At 29.4% G+C, this 14,452-nt stretch overlaps 1 protein-coding gene and 2 non-coding genes across 3 annotated transcripts; all 3 read left to right on the top strand.

The window, feature by feature from the left end:
• The first annotated feature begins 824 nt into the window (after nt 1–824).
• TRNAD-GUC lies at nt 825–896 on the top strand. The gene has a single exon. It is a non-coding gene; the product is annotated as a tRNA-Asp (tRNA).
• A 1,915-nt stretch (nt 897–2,811) lies between these two features.
• TRNAD-GUC lies at nt 2,812–2,883 on the top strand. The gene has a single exon. It is a non-coding gene; the product is annotated as a tRNA-Asp (tRNA).
• Nucleotides 2,884–9,586: 6,703 nt separating this feature from the next.
• Nucleotides 9,587–13,707, top strand: LOC117916621 (ferredoxin, root R-B2). The gene is made up of 2 exons (XM_034832745.1): nt 9,587–9,692; nt 13,053–13,707. The coding sequence occupies exon 2, from the start codon at nt 13,060–13,062 to the stop codon at nt 13,549–13,551; it is 492 nt and encodes a 163-aa protein (XP_034688636.1). The 5' UTR covers nt 9,587–9,692; nt 13,053–13,059; the 3' UTR covers nt 13,552–13,707.
• The last annotated feature ends 745 nt before the right edge of the window (nt 13,708–14,452 follow it).

The following is a 14,452-nucleotide window of genomic DNA, read 5'->3' as shown; positions in this document are numbered from 1 at the left end:
TCAAAAACAATGGATATGGTTTAAATCCTAAAAAAATAAATGGATATAGTTTCCATATGATGTAACAAGGCTCGTGGAATTAGTCTAGGTGCGTTAGCTGGACATCCATGGTTATAAAAAAAATATGACATTCCTATTATAAATTTATTCTGATTGCAAAATTTAATTTTTTAGGTAGATTAGATAGGTGATATATTTTTTTTCTCTAAGAAATAAAATAAATTTATAAGGTGTCAACTCATGAAATTTGCATTGAAGTCAACCAAACCCTTATTAATTTATATTTTTTTTGGCCTTAAAAACAAAATATTATTTTATATATTTTATAAGATTATAGAGGAGATTTTATTATTTAAATGAGGTTATTAATAAAAATTTTACTTATAATTGTTATTACGTGTTTGGTTAGTTCCAAATACTATTATTAACCATGCATTATTATTATTAGTTAATTCACATTTTTGTAAATAATTGGAGTAATAATTAGGATTTTTATTCAAATAATTCAAACATTAAGTATAAACATCGACACAAATCATTTTTTAAAATATGATTATTTATAATAAAAATATATTAAATGTGAAATTTTAATAATAAAATATAAAAAATTTAGAGTCGCTAATATAATATGAGATTATGACATATGCATGTATTGAAACTTGTACGCAATTTTATTTTATTTTATTAAAAAATAATAGTAGGAGAAAAAATAGAAAATTTTTAAGATTATATTTATTTATTTTTCAAATTTGGGTGTTATTATTATGATTTTCCGACAATACTATAAAATAGAATAAATTTTTGTTCTAATCACTAAACAACAAGTCGTTGTAGTATAGTGGTGAGTATTCCCGCCTGTCACGCGGGTGACCCGGGTTCGATCCCCGGCAACGGCGAACTTTTCCCCCTTTTTTTTCCTCCCCTAATTAATTCAATATTCAGCCTTGTTTTGATTTTGAACCACCTTTTATTGATCATTGTTTTTAAATTTCAATATTATTTTGTGTTTTTTAAATTCCATATTTCTATTTTATTTTTTTTAATAATTTTAATATTTAACCATTTTTTTTTTTTAAAAAAAATAGAGAAACATTTTAATTTTTTTTATTAATTCAATATTCAACCTTGTTTTTTATGTTTTAATTTTGAACCACGTTTTATTGACCCATGGGTTTTTTTAAACTCAACATTTTTTTGACGTTTTTCAAATTCCATATATATATATATATGAGAGTAAGATTAAAAAAAATTCTCATAAAATTTAGAACTTTTGCTAAGATTTTGGTTTTTATTATTTATTTATTTATATATGATTTCATAATTTGGCTCTATTATCATTATAGTTTCATTTATATCCTTGTCAATGAATTAATCCCTTCATATGCATAAATTAAAATTAGAATAATAAATCATAATATCATACAAAAGAGAGAAATCCAAATCCTCATGTGATTAAGCTTTTGTTTTTGTTTTCATAACAATTAAATTTTGATTTATATTTTTATTTTTAGTAAATCATTTAAAGACGTACTCATTCCTCCTTTTAAGTGTTTTTACCAAATAATTATAACCTGCAAAATTTGTACCTTACTTTTATAAAAAAAAGGAAAATATTAGGATGTAGTTATGTGAAAATAAATTATAATTAGAGAACAAAAATACACTGACAGGAGGATTGGAACAAAAATTATAATCTACAACATTGACAACAATTATCCACTACATCTTAACTAAATTATAATTCGGTTGTACTTAATAATTTTCTAAAAACTAAATCTTATTTTTTAAAAAATAAAATAAATTTATAAGGTGTTAATTGACGAAATTCGAAGCTAATAATAATTAAGTGTATTTACATATATATTTAGGCTAAATGTCAAATATGAGTGAAATTAATCCTTATTAGTTTATATTTTTTCCGGCTTTTAAATATCTCTAAACTCAAAATATTATCTTAAATATTTTATGAAATTACATAGATCCAAATTAAGATTAGAAGATTCAAAATTTTACTTAGAATTATTATCGCAAATTTAAGTTAGGTTCCAAATATTATTATTGATGATAGGAGGATTGGGACTTTTGGTAGACCCATGGACCTTTTAGTAGGATTTGATGTGCATCTACTTAAAAACCATTATATTATTATTATTATTATTAAGTTAATTGAAAAAAAAAATCAAAAAATCAAAAAATCAAAATCAATACTAGCATAGTTGGTTTTAAGAAGATTTTAATTCTACTATAAAGTCAATATTGGTAAATAAGGTTTTATTTTATTTTATTTTTATATGACAACCCAGTTGATTCACATTTTCATGAATAATTAGAGTAATAATCACGACTTGCATTCAAGTAATTCATCTTGAGGCATTAAATATATTCATCAACATTAATCATTTTTAAAATATGACTATTTATAATAAAATATATAAAATGTGAAAATTTAATATTAAAATATGACAATTTATATGAGATTATGACATGTATATATATATATATATATATATATATATATATATATATATATATATATATATATATATATATATTGAAACTTGTATGATTAAAACTAAAAAAAAGGAAAAAAAATTGGATAAAATGGTACAAATAATTTTATTTTTTATTAAAAAATAATACTAGGAGAAAAAAAATAGAAAAATTCGAAAATTATATTTATTTATTTTTTCAAATTTAGGTTTTTCACGTTTGGTGATTTATTATTATGATTTTCCTACAATATTACATAAAAGTGGAATAATCACAATATTATTAATTAAATATATTATCTTCACAACATGTAATCAACAAGTCGTTGTAGTATAGTGGTGAGTATTCCCGCCTGTCACGCGGGTGACCCGGGTTCGATCCCCGGCAACGGCGTTTTTTTTCTTCCCTTTTTTTTTTAGTTAATTCAATATTATTTTCATTTTCAACCATGTTTTTAAAATTCAATATTTTTTTCTCAAATATTTATATTTATTTATTTTTACTTTTATTCAATATTCAACCTTGTTTTTTATGTTTTAATTTTGAATCACGTTTTATTGACCCATGGATTTTAAATTCAATTTTTTTTTTTATGTTTTTTAAATTCCATGTTTTTTTAAATTTTAATAGAGAACCATGCTTTCTTAAAATTTATATTTTTTTTAAATTTTATTATTGAACCAAGATATTTTTAAAAATTTTAATATTGAACCTTTTTTGCAATAAATTTTTCACATTGAAGCATGTTTTTTTTTAAATATAATATTTAACTTTTTGGTTTTTAATTTAATATCAAACAATGATTTTCTTTTAGTCTTTTTGGTTTTTAATTCATTCAATTTTTAGTCATGACTGTATTTGAATTACTTTTTTTTTTTTTTAAAAAAATGAGAGTAAGACTAAAAAAATTCTCATAAAATTTAGAAGTTACTTTTACTAAGATTTTGGTTCTTGTTTTTCTATAAGATTTTGTAATTTGCCTTTATTATCATTATATTTTCATTCATATCCTTGTGAATAAATTATACCCTTGATATGCATAAATTAAAATTAGATATGATTAAGCTTTTGTTTTTGTTTTCATAATAGTTAAATTTTTATTTGTAGCAAATCATTTTATGAATTATTTTCTATGAAAGATTTTGAATCTATTGTAGAGATATTTTCTAGGTTCATGGTGATTGTGAATGAACTTGAAGCATTGGAAAAGACTTACACCGAAGTAGAGAAAGTCATGAAAATCTTGAAGTTTTTACCAAAGAAATGTGAAACAAAAGTGACGGCTATTCAAGAAGCAACGGATCACTTGAAGAACTCATTGGATCACTCATGACTCATGAGATAAAATTGAACAATCATCAAAGAGTTGAAGAAAATAAGAAAAGTATAACATTTAAGGTCTCAACAAATGATGATGAAGAGGACGATAGTGAAATGAAGACCTTGATCTCATCACTAAGAAATTCATGAAGTCCATCAAGCTTAAGAAGATCAAAGAAATAAGAAAATCTCATTCAAGAGAAGAATCTTCAAGTGCCAAAAAGAATAAGAAAGTCATGGTGGCAACATGGAGTGGAAGTGAAAGTGATGAAGACTCCATGGAAGAAGAATGCACAAATGAGGATGTCAACATGTGCTTCATGGCTTTGGAGGAACATGAAGATGAGGTAAATTCCAACTCTAACTATAATGAGTTTCAAGATGTACTTCAAGAATTATATTTTGATTTTGAAACTCTTGGGTTAAAAAATGTCTCTCTTAAGAAAAAAGATTTCTTTTCTTCAAATGAACTCAATGAGCTTGAGGAAAATTTTAAAATATTGAAAAGACAAAAATATCTTTTGACAAGGAAAATGGAGAGTTGTAAAAGAAAAATGAATGGTTAATATCCTCTCTACAAAAGTTCTCAAATGGTAAAAAAACTTTTGATATGATTTTGATAAGTCAAAAGTGCATTTTTGATATATATATAAAGCTAGGCTACAAGCCTTTCAAAAATAAAAAATATTTTAAGAATTATTTTGTAAAGGAAGCCTCTAGCATTTCACTTTCAAAAATTTGCAATCTTTGTGAAATATGTCACATTTGTGACAATTATCCTTTAAGAAAAACCCCTCATGTTCTTCAAAACTCCAAATTATTTTGGATTGTAAAGGGAGGAATGGTTAACCCTCTAGGACCCAAAAAGAAATGGGTACCAAAGGTTACTTAATTTGTTTTGTAGGGATTCATGCAAGAAGAAGAAAGATATGCTTACCTTGGAAAGAATGCATTGATAAAATTGGTAATGGTATCTCTTGTAAAGCTTAATTTGCAATATCATGTTATCATTTTGCTAACACTTGGTATAATTTTTGCTAATAATATAACATTTGGTATCACATTGATAAAATTGATATAATTTTTAAACCAAGGTTTAGATTAAAAAGAAGTTTTTTAATATACCCAGGTAAAATCTAATAATCATATGCTTGTATGCCCTAATAGTGTTATTCAATACATACTATATTTTTTTAAATGCATATGTTCTTCCATATATCTTTCCAAATCATGCTTTAAATTGGGAATGCTCCAAGGTTGAGCAATCTTTTATTTGGAAAATGTTCTTAAATGAAAAATGGGGAGATTCATTTCCATGAGAAATTATATTATACTTATTGTTTATTTTTAACTTTTGATATTATGTAATTTCTCTTATATACTTTGTTGAGACTTTTTGTTGATGACAAAAAGAGGGAGAAGTAATGGTAGGTTGCTAACTTAGGAAGAAATGTTAATATTGTTTTAACAATCTTATCCATAGTGATGCAATGCGCCTAATTTGTCATATTTGTATGCATCATGTTCAATAATAATATCCTATCAATTTCTAAATTGCTCTTTATGTTATTTATGTTTGATTATATCATTTTGAGCAACCTTAATATACTCCTTGAAAAGCTTATAAAGTTAAATATTTTCTAAATTCAAAGGAGCGTATATTGAGGGAGAGTTTTTTAGCAACCTTGGTTTTGTCATCATAAAAAAAAAGGGAGATTGTGAAACCAAGGTTTGTTTAATCTCAGTTTTGATGATAATAAAACAAGGTTTGGAACTCATGATTATATTTCAAGTTTGATTAGATAAGAAGATTTCTAAAGTGGCAATCATAAAGACAAAATCAAACAAAAGAGAAATCAATAATAAAAAAAAAAAGACCTAAAAAATAAGTGTTTTTCAAGACTTAAGCGTTATAGGATCTCTTTGTAAGGTTGTTGGTGCACTGGGTCTTTAATGCATTACATTATTAATTTATGCAATAAAATCATCTAAAAGTAATTTTGTTTTAAATCCTTTAAAATTGGATGATTTCATGTTTTCAACAAAAGCTTTGTGTCAAATGTTTTCCAAACTTGTTTAAAAGGTTTTAAGTTGAAAATGATAGTTGTTGAGCAAAAAACGGCTCAACCAATTGAACCAGATGAGGAACCGGTCGATCAGTTCAGCTCAATCGGTTGAGGGGTGCAAAAACTTTCTCTCTCTTCTAGAACGGTTGTTCAATCGGTCAAGGTTGAACCTTAACCGGTCGAGGTTGAGCCTCAATTGGTCGAGGTTCAGCGATCATCTGTCAAACATTAAATGTTAACAGTTAGTCAACCGGTCGAACCCTTAACGATTCGTTTGGTCATTTTCCTCTATAAAAAGGTTACAATCTTCATTGTTTTAAGAACTTAATCTTTCTAAACACTTCTTGAATATATTTAAGCCTTGGGAGTGTTTTTTTAGTGCACCATTATTCTAAAACTTGCATATCTTTAGTGCACAATTCAATCTTAGTTTTCTTGTATTATGTGAGTCTAAAGTTTTGTACTATGATTTTATGAGAATATTTCTTATCCTCATTTGTAAATCTTTGAGAAGAAAAGTCTAAGTGTGATGTATCACTTAGGAATTCTCAAGTGTGGGGTATCACTTGAGGGGTTGTTCAAGAGTTGGATATCTCTTGAGAATTGTAAAGAGTGCTTGGAGCCAAAAGTCCAAGAGGGATTGAAACCATAATCCAATTGTATTGCTTGAAGGCTTGTGTTGGAAGCCTTAAATTAGTGGAACCTCAAGCTTGAGATTGAGGCTAGAGGAGAGTGAACGTAGGTTGGGTTGCGCTGAACCATTATAAAAATCTTATATTTGCATTCTCTTTTTTCTACTCTCTTACTTTATATACATTGCTTTTATACTATTTTATTATATATTTGCATATAATTGTCTTTTACATTCACATAATTTAAATTTACAAAAAGAGGTCATCACTTTATTCACTCATCTCTAGGATGATTACTTTAGGTTGGAATAGTTAATTTTTCTCACAGTATCTACATTTGATTTGAGTTAGATTTTTTGCTCATTTGAAAAGAAATACTCATATTTGAATTCTTCCACCACCTCATTCCATACGTAAGAGCCTAGAGTACATCATTAAGAAAATATATACATTTAATTAAGTAATCATTTGTGGAACCTAGAAAATGAAAAAATGTGTGTAAGAATAAAAAAAAAAACAACTCTCATCAAATTTAGAACTTGCTTTTACAAGGATTTTGATTTCTTTTTTTCTTTTTACATGATATCTTAATTTTTTTCTCATTATTTTTTCATTCATTTTTGTAAATTACACCCTTGATACACAAATGAAAATTAGAACAACGAATTATAATATTATATAGAAGAGAAAAATCTAAATCATCGTTTGATTAAGTTTTTGTTTTTATTTTTGTTTTCATAATGATAAAAATTTAAATTATATTTTTATTTATAATAAATCATTTAAAGACATTTTCATTCCTTCTTTGAATGTTCCGATCAAATAATTCTAACTTTCGAAATTTGTATCTTATTTTTAGAAAAAATAAAAGAAAATATTAGGATGTAATTATGTAAAAATAAATTGTGATTAGAGGAAAAAAAACATAATGACACAAACTAAATAGACATCATATTACTTAAGAATCCTAGATTCATTATGTAATTAAGAGTAATATTTTAAAAAAAAATTAAAGATATTTATCAATTAAAAATAATTGAACCACCCAATGAAAAGTGGGTCAAGGTGCTCCCACATGGGGCTGCAGCAACACTTCTGCTAGATATTCTCACCCACAAAAGTTGAATGGGGAAGCCAACCATGGGCCATGGACCCTAAAAAAATTATATTATTTTACCACCCATTGACCTCCAACTATGATTAAATAAATTATGAACGTGAGGCTGAAAAGAGGCCACATTCAGATAGCTCATCGGTGAGGTAAGAGCCATTTAAGCCTTTGCCCTCACTGGCTTCTCATGGCTCTTAAGTATGGTGGCACTATTTCTCTTTTGAGCTTCACCTCACCTCCAAAGGACCAATGTGAAAAATATCATAATAAACACATGGGGTTGAACAAGTTGTGGTTCTTTTTGTCTTTTTTTGGGTTGCAAGTGCTTTGTCCAAATCAAGATACCCAAATTTGAACAAAAACTTTAGTTCATGTCACTTCATTTATTCAAGAGATTTGGGAACAACCATCAATTTTATTTTATTTTATTTTTTCTGTAAATTGAAAGTTAGGTGAGCATCCATTCCATGTAGATGGCTTTGCATTTAGGTGGCTCTTGGCACCTTCCATTCCAATGATATAGAACAACTTGTTTAATGTTAATCTAGTTTCCAAATAGAACTATTCCTACCAACATGTTCTTCACTTTTTCAAAATTGGAAAATGTTGAACCCAATATTAAGCTCTTTTTTATGGTGTTTTTTTTTTTTCTTTATCTCTTTTTATAATTTAGTTCTCTATTTGTTTGTACCATCATCTAATGATATAGGTCGGGTTTTACTCCAATTATTTGGAATGTGTTTAGACAACATTATTTTTTGATTGGGAATGATTCTGACTATTTCTATTAATTAGTTAATCATAAACATATTTTACTTAATGGTTATATAATATATATACGAATGAATGAAGAAAAATTTATAATTTTAATTCTTTTTTCATTTACTTATTTGCTCCTAAGAAACTATCAAAACAAGACTTTTAACTAATTCCAATTTAAAGGATCGACTAATCATAGAAATTAGATTGGTTCGAAAATAAATGAATTGTTAGTCATAAAATATTATTATTGTCGGACTTATTATTAATATGGATTAAATGTACTATTTCATGATAATTATAGTCCTATGGCAAATAAATAGTCTTTACAAAATGATTATTACGCATGGTTTATGGTTTTTCCACGGGCTTCCTAGAAAAAAAAATATGTTAAGTAGGGATGAAATCATTTTTAAATTTAAAAACAATTTTATTTTTTAAAAACTTACAAAATTCCCTTAAAATTAAATTTTTTTAATAAAATGTTCCTAAAAGAGAAGTACGTATCTATCACTTTTATTACCTCATTTAAGTGATAACTAGTACAATAATTTTTTTTTAAAAATATTTTATTGAAAACAAACACATTATAAAAAAAGAAACCTTAAAATGGATATGCAAAAGTAATTTTTTTTTCTTAAATTTCAAATTAAGATATTTTATTAAAATATTCATCAAATCCATACTTTTTCACTCTTCCATGTTTTTTTATTTTTATCAAAACCACTATGATTTGGACTTTTTGTATGATCAGTGACTCTGGTTTAAAATTTAAAATAAAATTAGATATTTGATAAAATTTTAAAAATACTTTAAAAAATCTAAAAATCTTTTATAACGGTTGAAAAATCAATTACAATATTACTCTTATTGGTGATTATCTTAAAAATACTTTTAATAAAATATTTTCACTAAAAACAGTTCAAATAAAAATACATGAAATGCATTATAATTCTAATTATTTTATTTTAAATAGCTTTGACACAAAAAAGCCACATTTTTGTAGTAAAAACATTAATTTGATAAATACTTTAGGAAAAAAATCTTGATTTATAAATATATATTTTTAGAAAGATATCTATATTTATATATTTTTTTAAAAAATAATTACCATTTTGTTTTTATTTGGTAAACTCGATTTTATTAGATAAAATAAAGAATTAGGGCAGGCTGAGAAAGCCAAAAGGGTCTATAAAAGAAGACGGCAGAGTTGAAAGCAGCAGTGGTCAGCCAGTGAAGTGATCGGGCTTCCCTTCCCTCGTGCTCTCCGCCATTTCTCGCTGAATCTCCGATCCACATCCTCTTCACTCCTCGGTAAGATCTCCTTCTCCATCGCTTTATTTGCTTCTCTCTTGTATTATTGTCTTGCTTCTGCTCTTTTTTCGATGCTTTCGTTCCCATTTCCTTATCTTTCTGAGGGCGACCATGACTGTAATACCCAGATTGGGTGATCTCGGAAAACTCGAGCGGTGAATGCAGAAAAACCTAATTCTTTTGTTGACCAAAATTTTACGCTTAAATACCAGGGTCTGGATGCAATCTTATGAAAGTTGTTGAACGAATTTTCAGAAAAAGGCTGTTTTTCTGAAATAAATTTCAACACCTTGTGGTTGTAACCGTTTTGGGAATTTGAAAACCCAGTTCGAAACTTGCAGGAAAGCCCCTCTGTTATTCTTATTATCATCATTATAGCAAATGATTTTCCCTGCAACGCGAGGGATTCTCACTACATTTGATTTTCTTTCGAATTTTCTGGGTAAATCAAAATAAGAGATGAGAGATTTCAGATTCATTTTTGTTTGTTTTTCTTTGCCCAGTATTCTTTCTGAAAATGAATACCAGAAACGTGTTTGAAAACGCTTACTGTATACAAAAAAATCCCAGCTTTTGTTCCAGAGCAACAGCTTCTACAATAAAAGTTGTTATTAAAGTATTGAGATACTGGGAAAATTTTTTATAGAGTCTACTTCCTCTAGAGCGATGTTGTTAAGATCGGATCACACTCTTCCCCATGTCATCTCCTTTATTTTCCCCAGATTTTCTAAAGTTCACCACCTTTTTGGCCTATTTCAAATACTGTTCAAAGATAATGAAAACACTGGGATGAACAAATTTTCTGACCTTTTCCTTGAAATTGAATGTAGCATGACCTGAGCACCCCTCTTCCATTTAGATTTCCATCTTCAAGCTGAATATATGCCTTTTCTTGCCAGAAGTTGGATTTTTATGGAACATGTTGTCAACTAGCTTTATTGCTATTGTAGAAGTCCCAGATTCCTACAATCTCCTTCAGGCTTGCATGTACGTGGGCCTCCTGCTAAATGAACCTCTGAAACCGTGTTAGACAATCAATTTCTTTTATATATATATATATATATATTAATTTCTTTTATTAGAAACATGAGATTCAAGGGCTGTAGCACACCAATTGGAAATTCTCAATGCTATACATGATAAAATTAGTTCAACACATATCAGCCATATGTTTTATAAAAGTCTAAAAAAAAATGACAGTATGAAAGATAATTTTGGCATGGAATCCTTTGCGGTGTACAGGATGGATGAAACTGGTTTAAGATCTTAAGAATTGGTTGCAGAATGTGTGTGCCTTGCTAGTATTTGTTGTGCAGAATGTGTGTGCATTGCTAATATTTGTTGATGCAATAAGTTGTGTTTGGCTCTTAAGGCTTATTTGAGATCTTTCCTGAGATAGGTGTCTGTTGTGACCATGCACCACGATTGTTTATGTTACTGCATCTTCTGAACCCCCATTACCTTTGCCCCCTATGGCCTTTTGGTGCTTCACTACCTTGGCTCCCATTGCAGCTTGCTGCCATTAGTTTTTTTCCATTGCTGGCTAGGTCCAGGTTGCTTAATGATAATGAGTCATTAGTCTACCACTCAATTTTATGAGAGAGCTCCTCAAATTGTTCTATGAATATTAAAGGATTATTATAGGATGAAGGAGTGGTAAAGCATAAAGTCAAAGGCCATGTTAGGATCTCAAACTCCTACATCAGGTCAAGTATTTTTCTATTGATGGGTAAGGAAAATGGAATTACCTGTCCATGTTGCAAGTGCAAAATTACTGGGTTAGGGTTGAAGGTAACCTAGAGCATTTAATCATTTCTCTGCAAGCTATGTCTTTATATAAATTCCTTCCACTTCTGCATCGTTTATAATATTTGATAGGTACAGATATGCATTTTATTTCTGTATTGCCTCTCAATTTTATATTAGTTAAATGTTGTAAAGTTGGAGCATCACCTAATATTAGAGACTCCTTCATGCAGTTGCAACAATCTCCAAGGTTCAGTTCATTAGTTTTAATTTTGTTTACATCCCATGTAAATGACTGGAAAACTGGATTGCTGCTGTATGATATCATGGTCTCTGATACTGTTTGTGTCACCAGAACCTTGTATTTATTCCTATAGATTTTGCAGAAGAAGTGTAATAACACCCATTAAGCGGATCTTGGCTTTGTTGAAACAATCGACAAGACAAGACAATATTAGGCATTAGTTAAAAATATGGAGCCTCGAGTGAAGAGCTGGGAGCCACTAGCTAGCTTCTTCTCATAGTGCTCCAGACATCAATTGCCTTGTTTTTCTTGCAGAAATGGATGTCCATGGTCCAATTTCTCAGTAAATTATAACAAGGCATAAATAAAAATTGATGCTATTCAAGGTATCATTATGTCGCCTTTGTGATAATCTACCTTCTGTTTCAGTGTGCTTGGAACAAGTCCAAGAGTAAACATCAAAGAGCCTTGCAACACTGTGAGAGTCATGTCAAGGAGAAATGGAATGTTTTTCACTTTATATATCTCAAAATTGGTTATAAACATCAGAAGTCTCACATGGCAGATTCACAAAAGCTTCTATTCTCTTAGCATGTTAGTTGCAAATATTTCAAGATGCATTTCTTATTTTCTTTGCCTATGCTTATTTATCTTGTTGTACAAACCTTATGGTCACATTTGTTCATTCAACCCTATTATTGTTAGTATCCTCAACATAGATAAAGAAAATGAAGTTAAGGGCCCTTTATAAAACTGAAAATTTTAGCTCAAAAAGTTTTTGGTGTTGAATTTGCTTAAAGAGAAGTCCTATTGGCATCATTTGAATCCTTAGTATTGAATTCAATTAAACTGTTAAATTAATCAAGGGAAATTGAATTTTGAAAATTATTTATTTTACAAGAACGCGCTTGCACTCTTATGTTAACATTCTTTTGTTTAAGTATATTATACAATACAGCAACTTGGTCACAATCTATTTCCCCTCATTTCACCACAGTTTCTTATTTGTGACCAAATTAAGGTTTTTTACATGAGGATTTTTACTTAGACTAAGGTCAATTTATCTTGGCACACCAAAGGTGAAAAAGAAAAAGAAAAAGAAAAACTGGTTTAGACCAATTCAGAAAACTCTTTTCGTACTCAAATGACAGAGGTAACTGTTCAAGAAAGACAGTTAGTTTGGTGGGAGAGTTCTAAAAGGTTTTGATTTGGAGAAGTTGGAAATATGGTATTTAGAATTCATAAAATTTTAAACTACCATCTTTTGAGGGCTGCCCTTGTTCTGCCTTTAAGCTTTGTTGAATTTAAGTGTTTTTAAAGAAAAACTTCTTAATTCTTAGCTGATTATTGAACAAGCTGTTTGTATCCAGGGTAATCATGTCTACCATAAATCTGCCCACCCATTGCATGTTCAGAAGTGCAACCCAGAACCGAAGTGCAACCCAGAACCGAAGTGCAACCCAGAACCGAATTGCCAGTGCCTTCATTAGGAGCCCATCATCTTTGGGATCTGTAAAGAGCATCTCTAAAGCTTTTGGCTTAAAATCTTCCCCCTGTTTCAGAGCAACTGCAATGGCAGTATACAAGATTAAGCTGATTGGACCTGAAGGTGAAGAGCACGAGTTTGATGCCCCAGATGATGCATACATATTAGACTCAGCTGAGGATGCAGGTGTTGAGCTACCTTATTCTTGCAGGGCTGGGGCATGCTCTACCTGTGCAGGGCAAATGGTTTCAGGTTCAGTGGACCAGTCTGATGGATCCTTCCTTGATGACAAGCAGATGGAGAAGGGTTATTTGCTAACTTGCATTTCATACCCAACTTCAGATTGTGTGATTCACACTCACAAGGAAAGTGATCTTTATTGAGTACTTTTTAAGGTCAGAATTGGGTATGGTTTTCAATTCTTGTTATCTTGATTGTGATGGTACAAACTTTAATGGATGGTTGTACTTAGATTTTTGGTCATGTTTCTGGTGGTATCTCATCTCAGTTAGGTCTTATTGGCAGTTGGTTTGCAGGCTTATATTTCTTACTTAAAAGACACTGAAAATTGATTATCATACTTCAAAGGCACTGAATGATGATTGCATAAATGTTCTGTCGGTTCCTGCATTTAGTCGAGTGATGAACCTTTGTAGGGTACTTCATTCCCTTGCTGAAACAAGGGTCTAATTTGCAAAGTAGTAGTTTAGCATCTCAAACCTTTAGAGGACAGACATGCTATGCAAGGCTTGTAGTTACCTTCCACTTAGGTAAATATGCATGTGAATGTAGTTGAAATATCACATCATAAATTACGAGACAGCGACGTGATTTGCTTTTAGCTCTAGATTGAGTTGAATGGCATGGAAAGTCTTACTTTTGAGAGTGAGATTATTGACAGGGTCTCTTGGATCTTGAAAGAGTGTTGAATGGGAAGGTGATTGAAGTAGTCAATCTGAATAGTTCGATTTAAGGGTCTGTTGGGAGAGGTCTTTTGGATCTAGCAATTGAAAATCAACAGTCTGGAATGAACTTTGAGAGGTTTGATGGTTCACCATTATTGATAAGTGATGCTAGTGTGGGTGTGGGTCCTCCTTAGCTTAACCTTTACTAAGAGGACTAAGAAGAGTAGCATTAATAATTTTGGCAGGGAAAGGAGAACAAATAGTGGAAGCTAGTGCAATTATGTTGGCCGAAAGGGCATATAGAGGGGATGGATGAACTAGAATCATCACTGAACTTTTCACAAGAAGACAGGATGGGAAGATGTTGGGACAGGAATAA

Source organism: Vitis riparia, chromosome 6 (assembly GCF_004353265.1).
Source record: "Vitis riparia cultivar Riparia Gloire de Montpellier isolate 1030 chromosome 6, EGFV_Vit.rip_1.0, whole genome shotgun sequence".
Classification (NCBI taxonomy): Eukaryota; Viridiplantae; Streptophyta; class Magnoliopsida; order Vitales; family Vitaceae; genus Vitis; species Vitis riparia.
This window is presented reverse-complemented; position numbering and strand designations above follow the sequence as displayed.

Coding starts and splice junctions, on each gene's coding strand:
- LOC117916621 (XM_034832745.1), top strand. CDS start 13,060: ATGTCTACCATAAATCTGCCCACCCATTGCATGTTCAGAAGTGCAACC.